This window comes from Cebus imitator, unplaced genomic scaffold (genome assembly GCF_001604975.1).
Source record: "Cebus imitator isolate Cc_AM_T3 unplaced genomic scaffold, Cebus_imitator-1.0 Scaffold57, whole genome shotgun sequence".
NCBI classification, from domain to species: domain Eukaryota; kingdom Metazoa; phylum Chordata; class Mammalia; order Primates; family Cebidae; genus Cebus; species Cebus imitator.
The window spans coordinates 4,064,321-4,078,797 of record NW_016107372.1 but is presented as its reverse complement, the minus strand read 5'-3'; the positions used below and the strand labels follow the sequence as shown (position 1 = coordinate 4,078,797).

General features: G+C 34.3%; 1 protein-coding gene across 22 annotated transcripts in view; it reads left to right on the top strand.

Moving 5' to 3' along the window:
• MFF (mitochondrial fission factor) overlaps positions 1–14,477 on the top strand; it is a 34,912-nt gene that overhangs the window by 16,800 nt on the left and 3,635 nt on the right. For 7 of the 22 annotated variants that reach the window (XM_017529119.1, XM_017529124.1, XM_017529125.1 and 4 more), the window contains 5 exons: positions 358–446; positions 2,844–2,918; positions 7,308–7,466; positions 10,972–11,004; positions 12,888–12,947. In XM_017529119.1, the coding sequence (XP_017384608.1) occupies positions 358–446; positions 2,844–2,918; positions 7,308–7,466; positions 10,972–11,004; positions 12,888–12,947 (416 nt within the window). The remainder of the gene's footprint in view (positions 1–357; positions 447–2,843; positions 2,919–7,307; positions 7,467–10,971; positions 11,005–12,887; positions 12,948–14,477) is intronic. The other 15 variants (XM_017529127.1, XM_017529128.1, XM_037738750.1 and 12 more) reach the window with 6 other exon arrangements.

The window sequence follows — 14,477 nt, the reverse complement described above, 5'->3', positions numbered from 1 at the left end:
ACACTGTCCTCCACAATGGTTGAACTAATTTACACTCCCACCAACAGTGTAAAAGTGTTCCTACTTCTCCACATCCTCTCCAGCATCTGCTGTCTCCAGATTTTTTAATGTTTGCCATTCTTACCGGCGTGAGATGGTATCTCAATGTAGTTTTGATTTGCATTTCTCTTATGTATGTGTATTTTTAACAAGTCTGTCGGTAATACACTCCCTGGCAGCAATTCTTGGTTGCCTTTTCTTAGTTATATTCTTTGTAAATTTTTTGACTTGCCTTGTGTCAAGGTTCTTTTGATGCTAAGCAGCTACTAGGCTACTAGGAATATTTTTATTTCCTTCCCTTTCTTTGTGCCTTAACAGATCCGTGCAGTTGGCAGACTAAAAAGAGAGCGGTCTATGAGTGAAAATGCTGTTCGCCAAAATGGACAGCTGGTCAGAAATGATTCTCTGTGAGTAGCAGCACTAAGCATTATATTTCCTTTGTAAGTTTTCTCAATATATTTTCTGTTTAGAAAAGCCCATGTTTTTCTAAATAATGACTTCCCTGTAGTTTTTAAAATTTGTCTTACATTTTTGCCATACTTACAGTCTTAAATCTAGCCATTTTGTTGGTTGTGAGAATTTTTCAGTAACCTATCCTCTCCTGTGTAGCATGGTTTGCTAATTAAGTTACCATAAGATTGTGAACTGGTCCTTTCCAGCTTTGCTTCTAATGAGCTGTGTTTAACAATGTAGTGAGACAAGCAGAATTTTTTTCTTTCTAAAAGTATTTTTTTAGCTTTCTCCCTTATGAGTCATCGATTTTTTTTTTAGGTCCTTTTCATTTTCAAAAAATACAAGTATGTTGTTTAAAAGCCTATTTGTTTAAACCTTTCTTTTTCATTTGGTTGTATTATCAAATTCTGATTTTAAAGCTGCCACAAGATATATTATTGCTTTTTTACTTTTTTATTAAAATTAATGAATTTTTACAAACAGAATGTTCCTTGAAAACTGGTCAGAATTTTAATCAGAAAGTCATTGTCAGTAGTAGCTTTTTAAATAGATTATATAAATTAGTATTTCTTTCTCATTAATTTTTTGGCCAGTTTTCATAAACTCATCATGGACCACGTGTGATGGAAAGCACCGTGTTAGCTTCTGTGGAAACTGAATGAACCAGGAGATGATACATCTCTTCTGAGAGCCAGCAAATCTAGATAGATGCCAACGTTTAGTTTTATTTACAAAATAACTAGAGCACAAGACAGTAGTTTATATTATACCATATTAGTTTCTAGTTTGGACATGTTTAAAGAGTATAGGGGTACAGTAGGGGCTTTGATATAGTTAGGGTCATTAATATTCAAGGTAGAGAGGGGATTTTTTAAATGTATTTTTATCCTTGCTTTGAAAGAAAAAGGAAGTTCTAACTTCTTTATAAATTATTTGCTTGCCTTATTGAAATTCCATTATCTTGTATTAGGTGAAAGGAGAACTAAACCTGCTCTGATTTCTTGGAGAATATTGAAATGTCTCCTAAGGTAGTTAAAATTATTCTGAAAGACTGTGTAAGAAGAGAGTAAGTTAAAATGAATATATACCTCCTTCAAGGAATGCTTACTGCAAGATTCAACCATTAGTAATATAAAATGTTTTATGATTGTGTTTCCCAAAAGGTATCTGGTTGTTAGTGATATCAGCAGGCCCATGAAATCCATTTTTCTAGACTATTTCCAAATGTATTACACAAACGGTAAAGAGGCTGTATCATTTATGGCTAAAGTAGCTTCTTGATAATTAGTATTTTACAGAGTGATTAAACGTACACTCAAGGGCTATAATTATTTTCTTTTTGTACCATTATCATAAGGCAGCAATGATTTCTAGTAAGCTTTTCCCACTGTTTAAAGATGTGGCTTACTATTTAGGTCCTTAGCTGCTTTGACATTTTATATTAATAAAACAAAAACAGAATTATTATAATATAGTACCACTTTTATTTTTCTCCCAAAGTATGTATTATTGATAACTGCATTCAACTGAAGAAAAAGGAAACCCCTTTACTATGTATGAAAACCAGTCCAGTGAAGTATGATTTAGAGTAGATGATTATAGATATTTTTGCATTTACCTAATAACATAAGTTCCTCATAACAGAAAAGATTTACAGTGTTAACTAATGTTTGATTTCCTTTTCTTCTTTAAGTTGCTTTAGTGACATTTCTAAATTTTTAATTAAACTGAAAATCTCATTTTTGGTAGTAAAAGTAATGAATCTTTATACATTTTCACAGTGAAATGCTTAACATTGCTTAGCCATATTTTTTGTTATGGTTGTTACGTATATTACCATGTTATATACGTAATTTGTTAATAACGTAATCTTGCCCTTTCTTTCCCTACTGTTGTTAATTTTGTAATTTACAATTGAATTCATCTTTAAGGACCCACATCTTATTAACTTTAGAATTTTGTGTAATGAACATATGATTCAGTAATGTTAACATAATGAAGAAAAACAATTAATATAGTACCTCTATTAAAATAATTATTAAACTCCTGCTATCTTTACCTACTTTAGTCTTTTCTTTGTAAGATGAAATTGTTGTGCATCATAGTGCATGCAACTTTGCCTGCCTCCACTTTATTTTATTCCATGGCTTTAAGAATAACAGTGGAAATGAGTATGAGAGCAGAAGCACTAGCCTTTGTTTTCTTAATTTCTTTGAAGAGGCCATAAGATTATCATCATCAGATGCTGATTTTGGCACAAAAATGAGTTCTAAATAGTAAAATCAGATCTAGCTTTTTCTTTGTGTTATATAAAAGCTGAATATGTAAAAGAAGCATAATTATTATTTAAGGTGGCACAGATCAGATTCTGCCCCAAGAAATAAAATTTCAAGGTTCCAAGCACCGATTTCTGCACCGGAATACACGTAAGATTTTATCTGCTCTGCTTTTCACAAGTAGGAGTTGTTTTGATTTTGAAGGATTGTATTAATACTAATCTATTCACCAGGTAATTGACATATACTATCCTAATTATCTTCCTGTTTGGCTTTTTAGTACCTCTGTTTTAGGATTTCTCAAACTGTCATTATATACCTTTATTAAGGAAAAAATAACTAGACCAGCTAAAGAAGTTGTGTATGATTTTGCATGTATTGGTGAAGGGAGCATGGAATATAGTATGCACATAAGGACCAAGCATCCTTTTGATTTTGCTTTGATTGGCATAATAGTTCTCTACAGATGCAACTTCACCTGGTTAAGTGATCCCAATTTTATTTTGTAAATTTCACCACACTGTGTTTTCTCTTCTATCTTGTCCCTGAAGAATGGAGTCTAAGTGTGGTTTGTCATTTATTTTTAAACCCACTCTTTCCATGTGACAAAATAAGGCATGAGAATGACTAACTCTCATGGAGCAGAACATTTTGGTATATAATACAAGTATTCAATAGCTAATATAGGTCTTAAGCAACAGAAGAAACCACACTGATAGCCAACAATTTTCCTCTTATTCTGGTTCTATTATTTTACATCAAGGAACAACTATTCAATTGCCATAGATAGTGGCAGTATATTAGAATTTCCTCTCTATTTAAAATTCCAACAGAAATTAATATATTTGTGTTTTTGTGGAAATTTTTTCTCTTTATTATTTTACCCTATTTTTTGGAAGAGTCTGATACCTCACTGAAGAGGTTACACCCACAGTTTGAGAAACATTATTCCTATGAAAACTCAAAGAGGTACTTGACTTTGAACTTACTTTTAACAATGACATAGTTATGCCAAGTACATTTTAATTTAAATTTTAGTTCTGACATTAGCTAGTGTTGTTTTTTTTGTTTTTCATTTTTTTGGTTTTTTGAGACAGAGTCTCGCTGTGTTGCCCTGGCTGGAGTGCAATGGCGCAATCTCAGCACACTGCAACTGCCACCTCCTGGGTTCAAGCAATTCTTCTGCCCCAACCTCCTGAGTAGCTGGGACTACAGGCGCAGGCCACCACGCCCGGCTAATTTTTGTATTTTTAGTAGAGACGGAGTTTCACCATATTGGCCAGGCTGGTCTCAAACTCCTGACCCCAAGTGATCCACCCGCCTCGGCCTCCCAAAGTGCTAGGATTAGAGGCGTGAGCCACTGCACCCGGCTCTGGTGTGGTTTACTTAACTCTTGTGTAATAAGATTCCATGTAAGCATGAGGTAGAGCTATTACTAATGAAGCATGGTAAACATCAGTGCTTTCTTCAAGTTTTTCTAGTATTTTCTTTTAAAAAGGTAAAGTTGAGATTTTGCTATTTTATAACATCACTGGAATCAGTTTATCAAAGTACGTTTTTATTAAATTACTAATCCATATAATGCCATTTACTTAACCGTCTCAGTGCCTTTGTAGTATGTTTACTTTTTTTACTTTCCGCAATAGTTTACTTGTCAAAACAACAGAAACAGAGTCACTAAACCTTGGATGGGTACATGAGTGGACAGACGTAAAAGCGCTGTTTCCCTCCACCGTTTATACCTGTGGAGTACATTTTAGCTACTGTCAAACTGATTGTTAAAATGGAGCTTATTCTTTTTTGTTCTTACATTTGTTTGTGAAAAAGACCAACAAGACTGCTTAAAGTTTTAAAAAGAAAAGAGAATTGATAAATTAATTATTGGCTCTAATCACTAATGTAGTTTTGGTGATCTTATGGGGATTCATTTCATCTTTAGGTCAAATTAAATGTTACCAAGCAAAGACATTATTTAATCTATACCTAACACTGGCAAAAGCAGTCATCAATTTAAAAAAATACTCCCAATTTCATTTTTGCTGTTTATGGAGGATTGCCATACACATGAATGAAAAACTGAATTTTTAATCTTTGAAATGTTAATTTCTTTTGAGAAACAACTAGAAACTCAAGTTATGATTTTGATGCTGCTTTTGATGAAATCTTTACTAGTATTGATAATAACTTTATCTTTTATTTTTCTATATAAATATTTTTCATATTAAGTTATAATTGAGGATCATGTAAGGTTTTTTCTAATTTTATGTGGTCATAGAATCTTAGAATTGGGAGAGATCTTATGGATTGTTTTAGAATCCAACCTTCTGTATTCCATCTTAGGAACTCCTTGTAGTTAATCTGAAGTAAGTTTATGTTTGACTATTTTATAAGATGACTTCCTCATTTCCTATGTATGGACAGAAAACACCTGCACTTTTGCAGTTTAAATAAACAGTTCATTTATTGTTTGCTTCTGGCAAAAGTATTTCTCTTAGAGGGAGTAACCCTTCTTTTCTTTCAATTGTTGATGGGCAAAAATCCATTAAGTTTTTTTCATGGATTTGAGTTGAGTTCATTCATACTGTTGCCCCAGGATTATAATTTTAAATATTGATTATTGGAGCCTTTAATATGTTACTATGTAGCTAGTTTATCAATATGTAATGATACACTAAGTATTCAATTTAAGCCCCCAAATGCAAAGGCAAAGTACTGCTTAGTCCTTTAAAACTTGCTAAAGTGAATTTAGGCATTTATGCTGGCTGCTCCATCAAGAAGAGTATAAGATGGATTGTTCTTGTTGGTGCAAAACTGGCCATTTTTAATTCTGCCTCCGATGATATATATATTTTTTAACATGAACTCAATCTGGTTTCTCACAAACAGTAAGAGCTTCAGGTTTTCACAGTGCTACCTAAAGAGAATTCTGAGTGTAAGACTAACATACAGTTTTGTTTCACAGGTAGGCTGGGGTGGTTTTGTTTTGTTTTGTTTCCCTTCTGGCATGCCCATCATGGGTTTTGCCAAGTACCATGGGTCAGTAGATAGTGTTGGCTTACATGTATTCCCAGAGATTGCCGGTCTCTCGACAGACATTTAAGGTCACTAACCACAAGACTGCATCTGAAAATTTGAGTTTATCTTGACACCATTACGCCTAAATCCTATGGTGAATCAGGCTTGGTGGATTAGTTACTTTCTATGTTAAGATTTGGCTTAGATCTTCTAAGTAGTCTTTGAAAAACATGGTTTTCATATTATGGCACTTCTCTCTTTGGATCACCAAGCCATTCAAAGTCATTCATAAAATTGTGAAGGAGATTTTGTTTTTTAATTTTCTGGGACTCTGAGAATAATATTAGTTGACTGTAACTATCCTGTCAAAAATTATCCCACTTATTTTGTAGTTTGCAAACAAATACATGCTGTTAGAAAAGATTACGCAGTCAAAATAAGAGTTTTTCTTTTTTCAGTTGTTTATCATCTGCTTCACTTTTATTCTTTTAGACATAATACACATGGGATGACATTTAACCTGGTGTTAGTTTTGCCTTGACATTGAGAATGTTGAGCCCTCATTCCACCGTCATAGCCCTCTTATTGTAACAAACCATCTCCCAAGTCCATGTGTCACTTAAATACCTCACAATAGATAATTATGCCATAACATTAAACAGCTCCCTGAAAATACCGACACAGATCTTAAGAGTTTAGGTTAGAACCATAAGAATTGGTTCATTCATCTTTCAGAAAGCACTGGCAGGCGGGGACAAATGAAATTGTACATCTCAGCCCACACATGAAAGAATGATTAATATTATTGTCACTAAGAAGCCCAGAAATGGTTATCAGCCATTGATAATAAGTGTCCTTACCCTCTTTCACTGTATTCACAGATTTGGGAATGTAGAAGTCATTTAACTAGAGAACAGATAGAGTCATTTATGCTGTAGTTATTTAACTAGAGAACAGATGCCTACTATAATTAAGCAATCAAGTGTCATTTGCTCATCATAAACTTCAACTTCATTGTCTCTATGAAGTATTTGAAATGGTGTTTTTATGGAATCACTTTTGATTCATGCGTTTAAACTTTGACATCTGTGTATGAGAATTCTCTGTCCTACTCTGGTAATCTTCCATAAGTTGACAGCAGTGTTGTTTCTTAGAAGTTTGGTTTATTGAATTGGAATATAAACACCAAGTAAAGAATGCTACTGCTTCTCCAATGGTAGGGGTTGAACACATTCATTGCTGTAGTTCTCTCTTCCCTTTGTAAAGTTGTTCTTTCATATTCGGTTTATTTATTTTGATGTTTAGGGTTACAAAGTTATAAGTGCTGCTTTGTAGCTAGTTTTTGAAAACAATTCAAAATGTTTATTCTTTGACTGTTTTCTTGTGGGGAGAGTGAAAGGTGGGAAAGGGGGGCAAGAAAACTAAGGTAAACTAAGAACATTAACATAAAGACTGCTCAGCTGAAGTTTTACAAAAATCTGACTTGAGTGTTTTTCTCTTCGTTTGCTGTGCTTGTGTAAACAGTGTGACACCATCGCCACAACAGGTTCGGGTCTGTCCTCCCCATATGTTACCTGAAGATGGAGCTAATCTCTCCTCTGCTCGTGGCATTTTGTCGCTTATCCAGTCTTCTACTCGTAGGGCATACCAGCAGATCTTGGATGTGCTGGATGAAAATCGCAGGTGATTGGCCATCCATGACTCTTGCCAGCTTTGTTGCATATTTTTTTGGCCTCTTGTGTAGTGGACTGTGGTGTCTTCCTTTTCTGTTTTTACCTTCTAGCCTCCTTCTAAGATGCAATGGTTTGAAACAGCTTGCTTTACCTTCTCTTAATTTGAAATTATTGTCCAAAATTCACATTTCACAAGATTACATTAGCTTTTCATCTATCAGGGAGAGTATACAAAGAAAGCGGATGATTTTTTTCAAAGGCTTTTCTAGCCTGTTCTAAGTGCTTGACTCCATTTGGGGATATGCCAAGGGGTCTCGTTGGATTGAGTGTTGGACTGAAGCATACTAGTCCTCTTTAGTTTTTTGATGTAATCATTTATGCTACTAAAATGATTGGATTATTAAAGCAAATCTGAGGAGGTGACGTCAGGACACTTTTTCCTTTCCTCTCAACGACTGATTTCTAGGCTTCTTTTGAAAATTCCAAGTGCTATCATCTGTTTGAGAACACTGATGTTTTTCAGTGTTGATAACATATCATTTTGAACATCTCCAAGTAAAATCATTAGTAGTATACTAAGACTTACTCATACAAATAATTTTTTTGTAGCGATTTCAAGTACTTTTTGTCCGCACTTTGTTACTACTTAATGTTTAAAAGGAAATTCAGGAGCTTTTTGGAATAGTGTGGGAAAGACAGAGTCAATTTCATTTCAACTCTGAACACTTATCTAGTGGCTTCTGGTAGTCATGGTTTGAATTTTTATGATTATTTAATTAAATTGTTACTTTCTGCATTTTGAAGAATTCACAATAAATTAAGCTGGCCCTTCTAATAAATCCTGTTTCTTAGGAACGCATATGTCTTCTGGCTTGCACTGAACAAACTTTTTCTTGTTGAACGCTTGTAGTCCTCACACAGGCCCTGAGTATGTTACCGTACTTCTCAAGCACTTGTCCATGCTACTTATCATTGTTGAATTCAGGGCCTTTCTAAGCCTTCCCAGAGATGACCTGGTGCTATGCATTTGGGCCCAAGGACTGAAAGCTGCACTAAAATGAGATGAAAAAGAAAGCTCCTGGCACCAGGGTGTGGGAGGCAAATTATATAAACTTATTTATGTATAGATATGTTTTGTTTGTTTTTCCCCAGGGGTTTTGACTCCCTTTTATGCTTTTTGAAGCTTCAAAGACATTCTTGGACTATTGGGAAGGTGTAAGAAGCAGCAAGGTTCAGAGCAAAAAGCATGGATTCAGGGAGTCACTCAGAATTAACCTGGTTTCCACCCCGTGCATAGCTGCATGGTGGCCTTGAACAAACTGCTTAGCTTCTTTGGGCCTCATTTTCCTTGTCTGTTGAAAAATGGGGAGGAAGGATAGTAATATCTACCTTTCTGGATTCTTGTGAGGATCTTCTCCCCTCCCCACCTTTAATTATAATATAGGGATAATGGCCTCCAATTCTTTCTTTAGTATGGTAGGAGATCTTTCAAATGATATTGAATATAAAGTAGCAGGCACTTAAGAACTAATATTTACAAGTGCCTGTTTTCTCTTCCCTCCTTAAAACAGAATTATTGACCATCAGCTAAGTTGTTTAACTTTTTGATTACAATAAATCCTAGTGGAGACCAGATTATTAGGTCAGAGTATATCGTACCAAATGCTATTACATTTAAAGTATCTGAATGAGAAATACATTTCTAAATCTTGTATAAAAACTAATAGCTAGATAACAAAATCACATTACATTAAAATTATATGTCCCAGGGAGAAAAAAAAAGTATTTGTCCCAATCCCCTCATCAGCATATACACAGTTCATTGCAGTAATGTGGAACTTTTGAAAATACGGATTTTTTTCCTCCATAATAGAAAAACAATTGTGCCTCAGGGTCAAATGTACAAAATCAAAAATTGTATTAGTATAAACTTTGTATTTTTTTAATAATGAAAAATATTTTTAGACTTGTAAGTGAAATTTTATTTCACTGTTTTACATTGTGATGAATTGATAACTTTAACATCCCTTTTCTGGGAAGAAATTATCTTTTCTCATTCACTTAAGTAAGTTTTTAAAAATTCATGAAGGAGTTATATTAATAATGCTTTGCTCCTAGATCTATACCATTAGTTGTTGCCTTGGAGCCCCGAGGGTTAGATTCTCATCAGTCTTATTGCCACTTTAAAGATTTGTTAAAGTTGTATTCAGATCTCTTAGGATCTCAATGTTGTGCAAGATTTGATCAGAATTTAGTGCCAAATCAGTTTTTATTTCCTCTATGAGAAGTATCCAGCATAACTTTTCAGATATAAGAAATAGGAATGTGAAATTTGGATAATGTTCTACTTGCATGATTATAAAATAATACTGCTTAAAAGCTTTTACTGCTTCTACGTTCCTTGCTCTGTACATCATTTTTTCCTTTCTATTTTATTACTCTTGGCTATTATGCTAATGCAATACCTTATCTTTTGGTCATACATCATCACATTAGGTATAGTTAATTTAAGCTAGAACTATTTGGGGGAAAAAGAAAAAAGCTTCCTGCTTGCTTTATCACTGTGAAATAATGCAGATTCACAATTCCTTGACATAAGAACTATTTTCAGTTTATGTTTTAAAGGACACTGTCAAAAGGTTTGTGTACTATATATTTTTTCTTACAAGAATGTAGATGATATAAACCAAGCCCAATATGAACACCAACTTAAATCGTAGGTACATGTTAGAAAAGTTTATTTACACAGGTCAGTGTCATGCATTTGGAAAACTCATACGCTGAAAATTTACCAAAGCACCAGGTGTGTTATTTCCTCAGGTGCAGGAAAAATTAAGATACTATTACGATTTGGTCCTTAACTGGTTAGAAAATGCCCATTTCTCCCTACATCTGTTAGAGCTATGTACTTCATTTTACAATGTAAAATATTAACATCTTAAAAAAGAAACTTCGTTCCTGTGTAAGAACATTGGTTAAATATTGATAGATGAGTAATGCTTAGCTCTTATTTTGAGGAGGGGCTTGATTACTTTTTACAGTTTTTTCTTAACAGATTGTACCAGCTTTGAGTGAATAGAATAAGAAACCAATGTGTGAATAATTTATATTTTTGGCAAGTATCCCTATAAATAGACAACTTGGAAGACCTAGAAATCTAGAGTTGCAGTGGATACAATGTTTGTTATTTATAATTTTTCTCTTTTAAAAAAATGTGTAATTCCTGATCCCCCAATCAAACTGTTTATTTCCTGTAGCAGGTTATGTTTTTATAGCAAAGAAACACATATTATGTTACATCAGAGCATATTTACTCAGAAACATGAGTACACAAGTTAATGGTGGAGCTCAGTGGTAGCCTTGGATTTCTTCCCCTTTTGCCACTCTCCAAAACATACTGTTGAAAAGATTTTATGTATTAAATCATGCTTATAGAAAATGGTACTTGAATGAAGTTTCTAACTTTGCCAAATACCTGTCTAATTTACTTTTATATTATATGTGTCAATTGCCAGTGTGAGAAGACAAAATGAAATACGTTGTGAAAGGTAACTGTATTATTTTCTGGCTCTGCGTTATAAAAGGGAAATCTCTGTGGTGGAATATGTTGAATATCACAGACCCATTTGAACATACTGTGTACACTTTAAAAAGCTTTAGGAAACACACAGTGTTGGTTGGCTTCATCTAGTTAACCATTTTCATGTTAGTGTAATTTAAGATTGTAGTTAAATAACAGGTTTCTAATACCACAGAGTAAATATGTTAGTAGGATGAGGTGAATTTAAGACCTGTCTCAAGCATATGTGATTTATTCATGGTTTTTAGGCAATAAAATAAAAGTCAAACATGTTTCCCCAAAAAGCCTCTGAATCCCTTATCATCTAGGCTCCAGAAATTTCTTTTTTTTTTTTTTGGTTTTTTTTTTTTTTTTAGACAGAGTTTTGTTCTGTTGCCAGGATGGAGGGCAGTGGCACGATCTCGGCTCACTACAACCTCCACAACCTCCACCTCCTGGGTTTAAGCGATTCTCTTGCCTCAGCCTCCCAAGTAGCTGGGACTACAGGCACGCGCCACCACACCCAGCTGATTTTTGTATTTTTAGTAGAGATAGGGCTACACCATGTTGGCCAGGATGGTCTCTATCTCTTGACTTCGTGATCTGCCCTCTTCAGCCTCCCAAAGTGCTGAAATTACAAGCGTGAGCCACCACGCCTGGCCCAGAAATTTCTTAAAGCACTGGTAGTACCTTTAAGACATGTAGAAGTTAAACATTAGAATTTTATTCTATAAATTGAATTATCAAAAAGTAATGATTTGTATTGTGGTCAAAATTGTACAGCTGTGCCAACTTACAGAAAAAATTAGTGTATTTGGTATTAAACATTAACCGTTACATAATTAAGTATTGTCTGGATACTTAATTCAGGCAAAACCAGATCAGTTACTTAGAGAATGAGATATCCAAAATAGGATTTAATAATTCTTAAAATCTTTATATGAATCCAGTATTCCAGTCTTCCCTCTCTGCTTAGTAGAGATTGCTGATTGTTTTACGGGGAATTGACCAGTGAACCATGTATAAGCTTTTGTTTCTTGATTTTAAAAGATAACATTTATTGGAAAGGATGCTTCTTATCAAGGTAGAAAGCTAACTGTCCTCTAGCGCCAAAGTATATACTGAGAATGAGTGGAAATCCCCACCAATTTCCCAGTGCACCTTAGTCTTCACTTCCAGCGGCCCTGTATGTCACTCCTGGTTGTCTCAAGATCAGACTCAAATTGTTGGTTGCACTTTCTGTGATGTGCTGTAGCACGTTGCCTGATCTTCACCGCTCCAGAGCAGAGGCTTGCATTTTCACTCTGGAGAGCTGAGAGTTTGAATGAGACACAGCTACATTGAGACATCAGACACTACTCAAACTTAATAAGGTGGGCGGGAAGGAACTGTGGGAAATGAACTTTCTTGAAATTTATTAATACATTTTTTGAGATAGAGCTGTTGATACCAGATGAACAACCATGGTCATACAGGTGCAGCTAACGGGTCCTGATATGCTTTCAAAGATGCTAGTGATTTTTTTTTTCAACTAGAAGAAAGGAATTACACTTTTTAAACAGAGTTGTCCTCTGTCTTAAATTTCATAAAGCACCAAAAAAATTATATGTTGGTGCTGTTTTCTCATGTAAATATAGATTTTCTCTTTGTTTCTTTAATCAGTAGTTTATGAAATGATAAAATGTTTAATTTATAAAAACGATAAAATGGAGAACACGAGACAGGAATTTTTTAAAGTAGTTGAGAGATATTATATTGTATTGAAACATACAATATAATCCTATTTGACATTTATTTGTCTTGTTTTTGCTTTTATTACTTCTCTGTTTCCTGATTCTGTCTTGTGCCTTCTCCCGCAAAAACCTGCCTTAGACCTGTGTTGCGTGGTGGGTCTGCTGCCGCCACTTCTAATCCTCATCATGACAACGTCAGGTAAATTTTGAGACTTTGTAATTACCAGGGTAAATGGTTGGCGGAATTTGTGTGTTGCAGGACATGATGCATGTTGTAGCCATGCCTGTGTGTTGTAGCTGAACTTCTTTCTACAGCTTTCCTCGTTGAGTACATCTTGCTTCTCTCTAAGAACAGCGAATAATCAGTCATGACATTTGGCCAGTTAGTATGAGGGAAAATGTTTAATAATTATGGTAAGATGTGAAACAACTGAGATATTTTATTTAAATGAAGTGTTAATAGTTTATAAGTGGTTTATAATAATTTGCATACTAAAACAGAAAAAATTGTCTTAAATCTTATTCTATGTACATCATTTTAACGGTTGCCTGAATTGTGCCCAGCATTTCCTTTTAAGTCGTTAATTATCTGCAGTGTCACTTTTAGTGTGTGAACAAACCTGTAAGGCATCATCTTAAATTGGGAGAAGTCAACACTGACAACTCCACAGCTTGGGAAGGTGAATATTAGAAAGGAAATTTAGTTTTAAGGTTTTTTATCATCTGTTGATCCAAGGCCTTCTCTTTTATTTTTGCCCTTTTCACACTTTCAGACATGCTTAGGCTGAGTGTTCCTTTCTTCCTGACATGCACAGGCACTTAAGAACTACATTTCTTAAGTGCTGAAAAGGAAGGAAGAACTACCGTTCTTAAGTGCTGAAATTCCCATGTAGTTTTCCCATACTCTGGAAAAACAAAATCAAAAGCTAGTTGGTATTCATAGATGCTATTATTGTATAATTTTTTCAGTCAGTTTTATTTAAGCAGAAATGTATTATCTGTAGCAGTAGATTTTAAACTGGCAGCATCATTTCTGTGCTTAGAAGAAGCTGGTACATTCATTGAAGCAAGAGAAAAGGGAAGCATCAGCTGCTCATTAAAACTAAACTCATGTTGGAGAAATTGAAAAGTGTGACTGTGGTGGTCCCCTACCGCTCTGCTAACTTGTTTCTTTTTATAATCTTAGTTCAGTTCATTGTCGTTTTCCCTTCTATTTTTCTCTAAGTTTGTGATCCTTTTATCTTTCTATCAGAGAATTTTCAGCCAGTGGTCTAACTTAGCATTCGAGTTTTTTAGTTCTAATAAGTACCGGTTTTTGTTTAAAACACAATGTAAAGTAACGTGTTTTTGTTTTAAATTGAATTATATAGGTAAAATCTTTTGTCATATCTTTATATTTCTTTGCAAATGGAGAATTCCTTTTCAGATATCTAAACCTTAATTAATTCAGGATATAAATTGTGAGTAATTGCTTTCATTTGTGCTTCATTCTCTACGTTCAGTCTAGATCCCTTGAACAATTGCTTCTGTTTGATTTCTTTTTCTAATTATTCATCTCTTATGTGGCCTCAGAGAAATAGAGGAGTTTTATTTTGAGGATGAAGTGAAGGAAAAGGGAATCTTCAACCTTTATTTTTTCCACTAATCATTTTAAACCCATGGTTCCAGCAATCTACTAACTTAGAAGTTTACTTCTCTAACTGGTGTAATTACCCTCAGTATTCCAGGT